The sequence below is a fragment of the Plectropomus leopardus genome, chromosome 11, assembly GCF_026936395.1.
Source record: "Plectropomus leopardus strain MGB_pleo_1.0 chromosome 11, ASM2693639v1, whole genome shotgun sequence".
Lineage (NCBI taxonomy): Eukaryota > Metazoa > Chordata > Actinopteri > Perciformes > Serranidae > Plectropomus > Plectropomus leopardus.
In genome coordinates this window covers 30,230,512-30,243,476 of record NC_142186.1, presented here as the reverse complement: position 1 = coordinate 30,243,476, position 12,965 = coordinate 30,230,512, and the positions used below count along the sequence as shown (strand labels likewise).

General features: G+C 35.4%; 1 protein-coding gene across 1 annotated transcript; it reads left to right on the top strand.

Moving 5' to 3' along the window:
* The first annotated feature begins 780 nt into the window (after positions 1-780).
* LOC121945735 (tetraspanin-13-like) lies at positions 781-7,273 on the top strand. Its single transcript, XM_042490045.2, has 6 exons — positions 781-1,034; positions 2,970-3,137; positions 3,327-3,407; positions 5,280-5,393; positions 5,483-5,596; positions 5,732-7,273. The coding sequence occupies exons 1-6, from the start codon at positions 972-974 to the stop codon at positions 5,804-5,806; spliced, it is 615 nt and encodes a 204-aa protein (XP_042345979.1). The 5' UTR covers positions 781-971; the 3' UTR covers positions 5,807-7,273.
* The last annotated feature ends 5,692 nt before the right edge of the window (positions 7,274-12,965 follow it).

Sequence of the window (12,965 nt, the reverse complement as noted above, 5' to 3'; positions counted from 1 at the left end):
TTTGATAGTAATATTGCATCCAAAGGATTGTGTTGTTTCTTTTTAACTAATGAGTCAATGAATAAGTAAATAAGTGACATAATAAATAAACACATTTAGAAATAAAAGTCTCTGACAGATCTAATGGTCACAATAAAAATTACTAATAATTCATAGTAATAATCTAATAAAATTAGTAAATGAATAAATAGGGAAATGACTAAGTAGGGAAATATGTATAAAGAGAAAAATTAATCAAATTAAAAATAAATGTAAAGAGATAAGGATGAATTGGGAAATAATTAAATATGAAAATAAATTACAGAAATATTTTTCTTTGAATTCTCTGCATATTTATTTATTTTTAAAAGAATTCTACATAGTTATTCGACAACTTTTAATTTTAAGTTTGCTTCTAAATATTTATTTATTTATTTATTATGTCACTTTGGTCCTCCACACAGGTTCGACGATTTTGCCCTAATATGTTGTAACACTGTTTATCCAGCAGATGGCGATCTAAAAGTCTTTTTAATGACAGAAAATTTGCGATATTAATTCCAAACTAAACAAGAAACAGCTGAGGGACCATAAACTTTAATCATAATGTGTGAAGAATGATTGAAAATATATCTGTAATTCAAGTGAAGTGAAATAAAATATGTTTTCAGTTCTGCATATGTGCAAACAAAAGACGTGTGGAACCAAAAGTCCTTTCCAGTAACCTTCCACCTGTGGCGCAGGGATCTGGGTTAATTAGTACCAAGCTATAAAAAAAAAAGCAATTATCTGCATGAAGCGGTGACTCATCTGTACAACCGACCAATCAGCGAGCAGGACCAGTTCAGGAAACGCTCTCTGGTTTTCACCTGCAGACTAGAAACCAGAAGGAGCACGAGAACCTCGAGACTGATGCAAACTCGCTGACAAGGCTGGAAAAGTGGAAATACATTTGTTTTGCTTTTTTTAAGGATTTCTCCCGGTGAGCAGAGATGGTTTGCGGCGGGTTCGTTTGCACCAAGAACGCGCTCTGCGCTCTCAACATACTCTATGTTGTAAGTATGAATTTACTGCTGTTACACCGATGGAAACATTTATATGTGTTGCTTGAAAATGCAGTAGGTGTCTCTGCTTTGGTCTTCATTTGTGATAGTTAAAATGGAAAAGAGATGAAAGGCTCTGTTTTTTTTTTTGTTTTGTTTTTTTTGTGAGCTCGTTGAGAAACGCGCAGGTGTTTGTGGTGAATAATGAGGTCCAGTTCAGTGTTGCTGTTATTGGTGACTTCACCCATAGATTATTATAAATACTTTTATGATAAATAAAATCCTTTTTTTTGTCATCCAGGAAAATATGACCATTTTTTTTTTATTTAATGAGGAAAGGTCTATGAATGATATCTAAACACTAACGCTTTCAAACCTGAGCAAAATTGCTTGTTTTCTTTCAAAAGCAATGAAAGGCAATGAGTAATAAAGAAATAATCCAAAATTCGTAAGACTCTAGTAAAAAAAAAAAGTTCATAATTACCTGAAAATAAGTTTAGAAAACAAACAAAAATAAACAAATGAAAAATAAAATAAAATATTAGAAAAAACCGAGGCAACAAAATTTTGAAAAAAAATGCCCAAAGTATAATTTTGAGACATAATTTGAAATGTCTAATTTTTAATTTAAAAATCTAGTTTTTTTCCCTAGACATTTTTTCCTAACTTTTTTAAAATTCATTTTCTAAATCTAATGAAATTTTACCCCAAAGCCAAAAAAAGTGATGTTGCTTCAGGTTTCAAAGGGTTAACATCAAACAAAATGCTACTAATCTTGGTAATGAATTTAATGTATTTCTAAAAATGTTGTCATCACACTGTTATTTCTGTGAATTAGGACGTTGTTTTGGTTTCAGTTTTACAGGAATTTCAAAGGATAAACCAGCTAGTGACCATCATAAGCTGATGAGCAGCTAAACCATCGAAAATATGCAAAAACATACCTTAAGCTGGTCAAACAGGCTGGTTTGGCTGGTTTTCAGCAAGGAAGTTTATCTGTCATCTTTTGCTCTCCATACTTCTGCAAAGTTGTATCTTATATAAAGATATCCGCTTTAAAAAGCAAATACATTTTCCTTTGGTCTACACATATCAAGTCATCTAGATGACCTCAGAGACAAAAACATCTGATAAAAGTCGTGAGCCCGTCTTTGTACTTTTACGTTTTCTTTTTAAAATATTATTATCAAAGGCATGAATGGAAACCTGAAACATTTCTGGAACTGCAATTGCTCCGTAATTTGGTCATCTGTTAATGAAAATAAATCTTTGCCCAAAAAAACAAATCAAAACTCTTCAGCCCATAAATGTTAAAACAACAAAGCTAAAGATGCAACGGTCGGCCGATCGATCCGTTAGATGGTTGACAGAAAATTCATCTGCAAATATTTTGATTACTCAACAACAGTTTTGAAGCAAAAATGCCAAATATTCGCTACGTCAAGTTTCTCATATGTGATGATTTGATGCTTTTCTTTGTCATATAAAAAATAAACATCTTTAGATTGTTGACCGGTGGTCAGACAGAACGAGTCAACAGTGCTGGTTTGGTTTCTACATCAGTTCAATTACTAGTTTAACTTAAATTTACAGTATTTTAGTGGGTTTGCTGGGGAGAGGAACATCTGGGGTGAATTTATCAAACAAATAATAAAATAGCAATGTGTACAAAACATATGAGGGCGCAAGTTCAAAAACTCAATTTCCTTATAAGTAAATAAAATGTGGAGAAGAGAATTAATCTCATTTAAGTACATAAAAAAAGATTAAAAGAATAACCATATGCATAGGCAGATAAGACGCTAATAAAATAAATAATGTCATATTAAACAGTTTTAATGCCAATAAAAGAGCGAACTCTTGAATTTAAAACAGGCAAAAGTGTCTGAAGAGCTTAATGTGTTAATTTTTCTTTCCTCATTTCTCGACATTGTTCTCGGTGCTCAGCTGGTGAGTCTGCTGCTGATCGGAGTGGCCGCCTGGGGGAAATGGTTCGACCTGGTCTCCAGCATCAGGGTGGTGGCGGGGGTCATCGGCGTGGGCGTCTTCCTGTTCCTGGTTGCCTTCGTGGGGCTGTGCGGCGCCCTGAAGCACCACCAGGTCCTGCTCTTCTTCGTATCCTTTGGTTTGTTTGTCGGAGCGCAGGGAGTCGCCTCACACCTTCTAATAGTGGTTAAATGAAAAGTAAACAGCCCCAAAGCTCTCTGTGTTTTTTATTCCTCTGTTGAGCTGCTGTTTTAATGACTCCTGTTCGATTAAACACTGTTTTTTCATTCCATGTGAACTTTCCTAAACTCGCCCCAGTACATGATAATCCTGTTCATAGTGTTTGTGGTGCAGTTTTCTGTGTCCTGTGCCTGTCTGGCCCTGAATAAAGACCAGCAGGTGAGTTTACCACGTCTGCATACATCCCCAGCGCTGAAATGTAACTAAATACAATAACTCAAGAACTGAATACTTCACCAGCAAAATGACCATTTGTATATCAGTTACTCAGCCCCATAACAACACACACAGACCATTGCAGTGATTGTGACTCTTTTTTTAATTGAAGTTATTTTGTGTCTCTCCTTGGGTTATTTTGAGCCTTTTTTTATTGTTATTTTAGTGTCTTTTTGTAGTGGATTTGTGTCTCTTTGAGCTAAATTTGTGTTTTTCTTTAGGTAACTTTTTGTCTTTTTTTTACGGTCGTTTGATGTCTTTTTATAGAAATTTTGTCGAAGGTAATTTTGTGATTTTATTTAGCTATTTCTGTGTTTTTATTAGTTGTTTCATGTCTTTGTGTAATCTTTTTGTATCTATTTGTAATCATTTAATTTTTTATGTCTTGTTGTAGTCATTTTGTGTGTTTTTTTTTTCCGTGGTTGTTTCGCCTCTTTTTATTATTTTGTGTCACTTTATGTAATTTTTTTTAGCTTTTCTTTTGATTATTTTGTTTATTTTTGGTTATTTGATGTCTAGTTGCAATCATTACGTATCTTTGACGTAATTTTGTGGTTTTCTTTAGGTAATTTTATGTATTTCTTGGTCTTGTGATGTCTTTGTAATTATTTTGTATCTCCATGTAATAATTTTGTGCCTCTCATTAGTTGTTTTATCCCCCTTTGTAGTTATATTGTGTCTTTTTATTATCTTTATTCTTATTATTGTGTATCTTTTGATGTCTATATAGTATTTTTCTTTCTCTTTGTGGTTGTTTTGCCCCTTTTGTTGTTTTTTTGCAGCTCTCTGTGGTCTCCTCTGTGTCTCCGGGTTGGTACGTCTAGATTTAAGTGACATTTTGCAGGTTTGCAGTGATCCCTCCATGCTCACAGTACTCAAACACACACGTGTGACCACACACAGTACTCAGCTGTGCATGACTCTGATGCACTGCCGTGTTTTAAATCTTAATGTTTTAGTAAATTCATTTGTTTGGGATGTCACAACTGGAAAATAAGATTTGGATTTTGCTGCATGAGTTGTGTGGGAATTTGTAAACAAATGTTTTGATAGAGTTTTGCTGTTACTTTTTTTTACATTAATTCTACTTAAGAAATGATGAGTAACTGAAATACAAATGGTCATTTTGTGAGTGAAGTATTCCTTCAAGTACAAATTCAAGGTGCCTGTGCTTTACTTGAGTATCTCCATTCTATACTACTTTATACTTCAGAGACAAATATTGTACTTTCTACTCACAACATTTGTCGGACAGCTTAAAAAGATTACAATTTCTCATTTATTTCCTTCCTTCTGAAACCAAATAAAATCTTAAAAAATCTTCCTAAATAGGGTGGAAAATTAATGGTCCCAAAGCTAAAAACAAGGCTATTCTTCTAACGCCATGAAAAGTTGACTTTTTAGAAATACATGGTTCTCACAGGACAGTGACGCTACAAATATATGATGCACTGCCGCTCAAAAGCAGTAAAATACGACATGCACATATATGCAGCAACAATATTAATACAAAATATCAGATATAGTAGTGAAACACTCCTTTGACTAGTTTTACTTTCTTACTGTATTTTCACTTTGCTGATACATATTTTTACTTAAGTAAAGTTTTAAATGCTGGATTATAACTTGTAGTGGAGTATTTTCAGTGTGGTATTTGTACTTTTCTTAAGTAATGGATCTGAATACAAGTTATTTTGGCTGGTATACTGTAGTGGACCTCAGAAAAGTTATTCATGTTTATATTTCTGCCTTTGTTCATGCTTTCCAATTAAATAAATGTAGGAACAACCAGGCTGTGTTTTTTTTTATTCACAGAACCATCTGCTGGAGGTCGGGTGGAACAAATCAGAGGCGACTCAAAAGGACGTAGAGAAAACACTCGACTGTTGTGGCTTCTCCTCTGTGTCCTACAATGGCACCTGTGAAGCTGTGAGTAATTCAATATTATTTCCCTTTTTCTCTCAGCTGCAGCTGGATCTTGATTTGCATAACTTTGTCTCCCTTACTTCCTTTTTTAGAGATGCTTTCACAACAAGCTGACTTGTGACACGTGTTCGAACACTATCCAGCAGTATGCGGGAGAAGTGCTGCGGTTTGTGGGTGGTATCGGACTCTTCTTCAGCTTCACAGAGGTTGGTAAAAAATGTCACGGAAGCAGAGAATTTGGTGGGAAATGGGTGCTGATGAAGACATTAATATAGATTAGCACTGTGATCACGTATATTGTAAATTAAGGAAACGTTACATTCACTTATCTTTCCTTTCAGATCCTCGGAGTCTGGCTCGCACACAGATACAGAAATCTCAAAGATCCTCGGTCAAATCCTGGAGCCTTTCTATAGCCGCACACAGTTTAACAAACCAAATATATTGCACTGTTAAATAATTGTTTTTCCTCTTTAACGTTGTAAATCACATTTATTTGGACTTTCGTGAAATATAAAGCAAGACAGTAACTATTGCCACAAGTGAGCGTAACAGGACAATTAAGGTACAATGTAGTGTAACCACAGACGGAAATATATGCATCATTGATTTTGGGACTAACTGGCCCTTTAATTTCCAAAATGTTGGAAATGTTGGAACACTGCTGAAAGGGATAGTTTGGTTTTTTTGAAGTATGACGTACTTCTCCACAGTCAGTGTGTTACATACAGTAGATGTCAGTCAGCACGCCCCCAGTTTGGAGATTCAGACTGAAGTCTGACATGGAAGATAAGCAACGTACTGCTGTGAATGGAGGCGCAACATTTTTTATTTGCCACCTAAGAAAAAGTCCCACCTCAAAAAACAATATCAAAGTTTGCGCTTTTTTGAGAGTATTTTCACTGCTTTACCTTTCTGTCAAAGAGTCCTTTCCAACAGGAAAGCTGCCTAACGCTTAAATTCGCCATCTACGCTCTCGTCAAAGCCACCAGACTCCACTGAGAAAAACAGTCATTTTAACTCTCTGAAAACTGGAGCTGCTGGTCTACCGCTGCTTCGATCAGTTTGTGTTGCTGTGTGACTTTGGTGACGTTGAACTTGCCGTTTCAAACACAAAAGTCACCCAGTTACACTAACTGTTTGAGGCAGCAGTAGACCAGCAGCTTCTTTGTTCAGCGATGTTTAAATCGCTGTTTTTAACAATGGAGTCTGGCTCTGAAGAGAGTGATATAGCTACGTCATTTTCCCGTTGGAAATAACTATCTGACATTAAGGTGAAGCAGTGAAAATACTCTGAAAATAGCTCACACACAAACTGATATTGATTTTTTGGAAAAATGGGACTTTTTTAGGCGGCTAAAATCTTTTTTGTTGTTAACCCCGTCTACAGCACACCCACTGTACATAACACACCGTCAGTGGATAAGATCCTCATACAGAGCTACACCTCTAAAGTGAAACCACATGTGAGTAACACCTCCTTTAATTCTGATCTGTCTCAAACTGACGGACGTTTACAGCAGCTCTGTATGCTCACCATACACACACCTTATGCAAATAACGTGCACACTAGAACCACGATGGCTGGATGACTGTGCTCACCACTCCCAATAGTGGTGAGCACAGTGTGTGTTGAAGACAGTGGATTTTGGTGTTGGGTATTTATAAAAGCAGGAAAAAGATCAAATTAAAGCCAAATCTGTTTGTGCTTACAAGACATACTGTTGAAACCACGTTTGTTTTCTTTGTGTATTAATTGCACTTTGTTTCCTGTTTAAAACACACCTGAACATTATGAATTCGCACTAAATCATATTTCCTCATATTAACTGTCTTATGTGCCTTCATTGTTTAAACAATAAACATGCAGCCATGTGCGGAAAGTGTTGTGTTTTGTGCTTTGCTTGTCAGATTTGGTGCTGATAAAGAGGCTTGGTTTTCCTCGGTGCCACGTGACTCGCTCACATTCTTCACCGCAACCAGGATGCCAACCAGGAACTGCAGCCGCTGCTTAGATTCCTCTCGATGTGTAACAGACTCCTCAGGCGGTCCAACCTGTTTACCGAGGTGACTGCGGACTCAGCTGCTCCGCACTGCCAGCTTGTAAAATGAAATAATTGTGTGCACACCTAATGATTAACCCCTTGAAACCTGAGAAAATTGTCTTTCTTTTTGTTTGCAAATTTTAAAATTAAAAATGACACCAAAAATTAGAATACTGCAATCCCACATGACCAAAAGGTAACATTCATTGGTAAAATTTGCCTGATTACCACCTTAAGAAATAACAGTCATTAATTATGCTTATTATTTAAAAAGTGCATTATAAGTACCTCTGCTTCTGTGCCATTTTGGTCTCTATTTGTTGATGAATTGGAAAAATATTTAGAAAATACTATATAATTATCTGCAAATTTTCTTTCAAAATTCTATGTCAGTATTGTTCCTTTAAAATGATGTGAAAAAAATAGTTGCAATAAGAATTTATGTGGATTCAACTGTGTTCATAATTATTATAACAGTACATAACAATTAAAAATTCCTTTTAGATAATTCAAATTTTTTTTTATGAGGAATCAAATAAAAAAGTAGTCATAAATATGGTGACAGTAAATTACCACATGTATATATAAAATAATTATTAAAAACTGTATTTATTGTCTTTTTAGCTGAAAGAAATTCTATTATGTACTTAATATCCCGCAAGTCATTGTTTTCTTAGATTTATGTCAGACATTTTCGACATTTGTGTTAACTGTTAATTTTGTGACACAATGTTGTTTCTGTTCTGGAAATATTCATACACTAACCAGGTTTTGAAAGATGTATCTTGGTAGACTGTAAAGAACATTGAATCTGGATTTGCTCTTCACAGGGAAAAGGTAGACTATAAAATAACGTTAATATAAAACCATTCCAGCAAAGTATTTTAACTCATCAATTAAAATTTTGCCATTCTAAAGCTTTCATTTTTTTATATTTGAAAATGAAACTTAACCGTATATTAAGACCATTTTTAACTAAAAAAATAAAGCCGCAAAAAACATTTATTTGTATTCCTATTTTAATGTTTTCATTTAAAGATTCCCTTCAGCTGTGATGTTGTTTTGTCTGTAATTGTAAATTTTACATCTTTTTATATATTTTCTCCTCACTCTTATTGTAAGTCTTTGTCCTTTAATATATATATATATATATATATATATATATATATATTTATAGATATGCTTTATAATTCACTTTGAATTGTCCTGTTGTATGAAATTTTTGTATTTTTTGATGTGATGTTGCAAAAAACAAAAACCCTAAACTGCAATTCCCACAATTCTTTGCAGGAAAAGCTTAGAAGTACTTCTCCTCATGTCAAAGGTCATCTGGGGAGGAAGCAGAGACGAATTACACGGTGAGTGATGCTGGTCAAAAAGTTTGTGAATTTAAAGAGACTTTTGAGGGAAACCAAATATGAAAGTTTGCACAAATATGAAAGTCTGCTGTAAAGTTCAGCAAACTTTACAGCAGGTAATTCGGGTTGTGGTGCAGCAGAATCAACAGTTAATGATGAATTACAATTAACACAAATGGTGGAAAGGGTTTAAGGTAACTGCTGGAAGTTTGCATGTAAAATGTTGAATTTAGTAACCAGAGATGCTTTCAGAGGGAACTGAAGTCACTTGATTCTCTTTATTTTCAAATGTCTGCTAATGCACAGCGATCAGAGTATTTTAGGTTGTATTAAGCTTTCTTTACCATAATTGCTAATCAGAAAATATACCAATGTCTCGCCCAACGCTCCAGATTTTTTCCTGAGGCTGTTTTTTTTCTGAAGCATGTTGGAGCTTCTGTCACATTTCACCCTTTAATTTCTGCAGGGATCTCAACTGAACAGGGAGCTGCGGTAGAAATATACATATACATCTTTTTTCTGAATGTGAGGACTGTAACTTCACATCATCTTAGCTGAAAACTTTTCCAAAGCTTTTGATTTCTTTTGTTTTATTTTCATGATGTATAGTAAAGCTGGGCAGCACGTCGTTTTTCTCTGGTCGAGCTGTCTACTTTGGCAGCTTGAGAGAAAACTCATTGTCATGGCTTTATCATTTAAACAAACTCTAGTCTTTCTGTGCAACATGCTGAATGTTTCACTATGACATGTTGCAGCATACTATACTGTGACATGTTTTCTGATAGTACAGTTAGCTCGAGAAAAACTTGGCAGAGTTTATTCTTCTTGCTCTCATTGTTTGCAGACATTTAAACAAACTCTTGTCTGTCTTTGAAATATGCTGAATGCTTTATAATTACATTTCTGACATTCTACACTATGACATTTTGTGACAGAAAATTACTTGAAAATTAGGGTTTTTTTAGTTTGTTCATTTTCAGGTCATTTTTTTATACCTTTGTACCAGTTTCTTGCCATTCGTGGGCCATGTGTTGTAGAGTTGCATATTGCCTTCTAGCCATGTTTTTGAAAGAAACATGCTCAGGTTTTAAAGGGTTAAAACAGTGGTATCCAGCATTTTTCTTGTGTCTACTTTAGGCACTTTGTGTTGAAAAGTGGTGAGGACATAAAAAAAGCTTTTTTTAACAGTCTTCAATAAAAGCATTTCTTTAGATATGAAGCGGGGGAGTGGGGGTCGCCCCCCCGAAATAATGTTTTATGCACCAGTTTATGCTGATTTATGTCCTCATTTCTGTGAAGGAAAACACAAAAATCAGGCTGCAGGTGTAAATTGTAATTAAACAAATATAATGAAATGTAAGGCAGTATTTCAAATATTTATTCTCCTGTAGATCAAGTTTTCGTACCTAATGTTATCTCTGCTGAGTTGGAAGGATTTGACCCCTGGATTGGGAACCACAGGGCCAAACTATATATAAAATAGTTAAAACTAGCTCCACCTGGAGCAGCTACAACCGTAAAATTCGTCTCTCACATTAATGCATCACCTTTAATACTGTAATTTGTTATTTCCTTCACAAACAAGTCGGGTTTTATTGCAGGACTTTCACTTGTAAAAAAGTGGTTTGTACTATGGTATTGGTATTTTTACTCATGTAAAGGATCTGGGGACTTCTTCCATTACTGCATTTTTTACAGTGAACCAATCCTGTATTTCCATTTTTCCACTTTCAGCACCAAGTGAGGCGTCTGAGCAGATGAGATGCTTCTTTCTGCAAAAATAAGATGAAGCAACAGACGCAGGAGGATGAAGGTTAGTCAGCATCAACTCAACAGCATAAAAAACAAATTTAGCAACAAAATTAGCATGTAAAACAAATATTCTTGGAAAGTAATAGTAATAGGATATAAAATATAATACGGGCATATGTGCAAATCTTGAAATTAAACTTAAAACCTTTTTTAAAATGCTCTTCAGGAGAGTGGTTAAGTCAGCAACACACTAACTTACAGTAGCTAAAAAAAATGACTTTAAAATAGCATGACCAAACTCTTAGTTTGTGATAATAAATTTGACTTCTGTATTAATACAACATAATTCTGTTTCTGAGGAGATTTATAACACTCTTATTACTTTTTATACAACTTTTTTTGGCAAACTATAGTGTGACTTTTTAAAATAATTTGTTATGCCACAAAAATGACATACTAACTGTATAAAGTATGTAAAGTATGTAAAAAAAAAAAAATATATATATATAGTATTATTATTAAAAACTCACTATCACAACTATCACAAAAATGTTTATAAAAATTAATATTGTGTTGTGAGAAAAGTTATAAAATGTCATAGATTTGTATGTCATAAAGAATAATTTAAAAGTTGAAGTATATCATAAGAATAGGAGACATAGCATGTCAGACCACTTCTCAAAAAACCTACCAGATCCAGAAGTCCTGGCCAGTTACAGGCCCATTTTCAACCTTCCATTTCTCTCCAAGGTACTGGAGAAAGTAGTCGCTGCCCACCTGCAGGACCATCTCAAATCCAACACAGTTTGAGATTTGAGAATATTCCAGTCTGGTTTCCGCTCTGCCCGCGGCACAGAAACCGCTCTTGTTCGGGTCGCCCTCTCTCCTCATTCTCCTTGACCTGTCTGCAGTATACGACACCGCTGACCATGGCATACCGCTCACCCGACTACATCACACCATCAGACTCACTGACACCGCCCTTCAGTGGTTTCACTCATGCCTCACTAACAGAACCGAGTATGTCTCCATGGGAGGTGCAAGGTCCCGGACACACACTTTCACCTGCGGGGTCCCTCAAGGGTCGATCCTCGGCCCCATCTTCTTCACTCTCTTAATGCTTCCCCTTGGACATGTCATCAGTCAGTGTGGAATCTCATTCAAATGCTACGCTGATGACACACAATTATACATGAAAATGGACACACACCACCAACTTCTTCATCATCACCGTCTCTCTCCTCACCGCGAGTCTGGAGGAGTCGAAGGCTTGGATGAAGCACAACTTTCTGCAACTTAAGAGCTTCAAAGCTGAAGCCATTTTAGTTGGTACTCCTCATCAGATCCAGTCATCCTCCATAAGCAGCATATCATTCTCTGACCAGGACATCCCCCTCTCCTCCGCAGTCACCACATTAAACAGCTCTGCAAAAACTCCGTCCACCACCTCAGAAATATTGCCAAGCTCCGTCCAACACTCACCCTTTCTGATCCTGAGAAGTTTGTCTCCTCCAGACTGTGACACGCTTGTCATCAGGATCCCCAGCAAGAGACTCCAAAGACTCCAGTCTCCATCCCCCCAGGAATAAGCTCCACCCCCTGCTGCCCTTCGTCTGGGGAACGCCCTTCTTGACTGTCGAGTCTTTAAAAAAAGGACTGAAAACATCCCTTTTTTCACTGACCTCTCGTTTTTGCTCTTCTTGCTTTTATGTTCCCATTTCTGACTTTTAAATATGCTTTTATTTTGATAATTATCTGTGATTTTGGTTGTTTTTTATCTGTTTTTTATGCTTATCATTTTATCATGGAGCACATTGATATTATTATTACGAGACATTTACAAAAACATATTACATATTACAAAAACTGCAAATATATTATTTCAAAATAAATTTCATTAAAAATTCAGAGTACAGTATGTAATAGAAGTGTCATTGAAAAGTCATAGCTGAAAAAAAGTCTTGTCTTTTTTTTTATGAAATAAATGCTGCCACTTTAACATTTTTCGCCATATTATATAATGGTGCCTTTTTTGCAACATTCGATGCTATAGCATGGCTCAGCGCGCTATTTTCTTCTTTTTTTAGCTGTTTTTGGGACATGTCATATGTTGATATTTTTAGCCACACATAGCCTTGCCTTTTTAGTCATTTTTTTCCAACATGCTATATTATGGTGTTTTTGGCCATTTTATAACGGCACGCTATTTTAAGCTGTTTTGAGGTGTTTTCAGCTGTTTTTGGGACATGTGATATTTTGACATGGTCATACTACAGCCCTTCGTTCTTGGTCATTTTTTCAGCATGCATTATTTTGGTGTGTTTGGACGTTTCTTTAACATTTTATGCAATAGCAGGTCTCCAAAGACTATTTTGTTTTAGTCATTTTTTAGTATGCTATATTATGGTATTTTTGGCAAC

Excerpts from the sequence above, each read along its gene's own strand:
- LOC121945735 (XM_042490045.2), top strand. The coding sequence starts at position 972 with ATGGTTTGCGGCGGGTTCGTTTGCACCAAGAACGCGCTCTGCGCTCTC. Across the intron at positions 3,408-5,279 it reads CCCTGAATAAAGACCAGCAG|AACCATCTGCTGGAGGTCGG; the intron begins GTGAGTTTACCA and ends TTTTATTCACAG. Across the intron at positions 5,597-5,731 it reads TCTTCTTCAGCTTCACAGAG|ATCCTCGGAGTCTGGCTCGC; the intron begins GTTGGTAAAAAA and ends CTTTCCTTTCAG.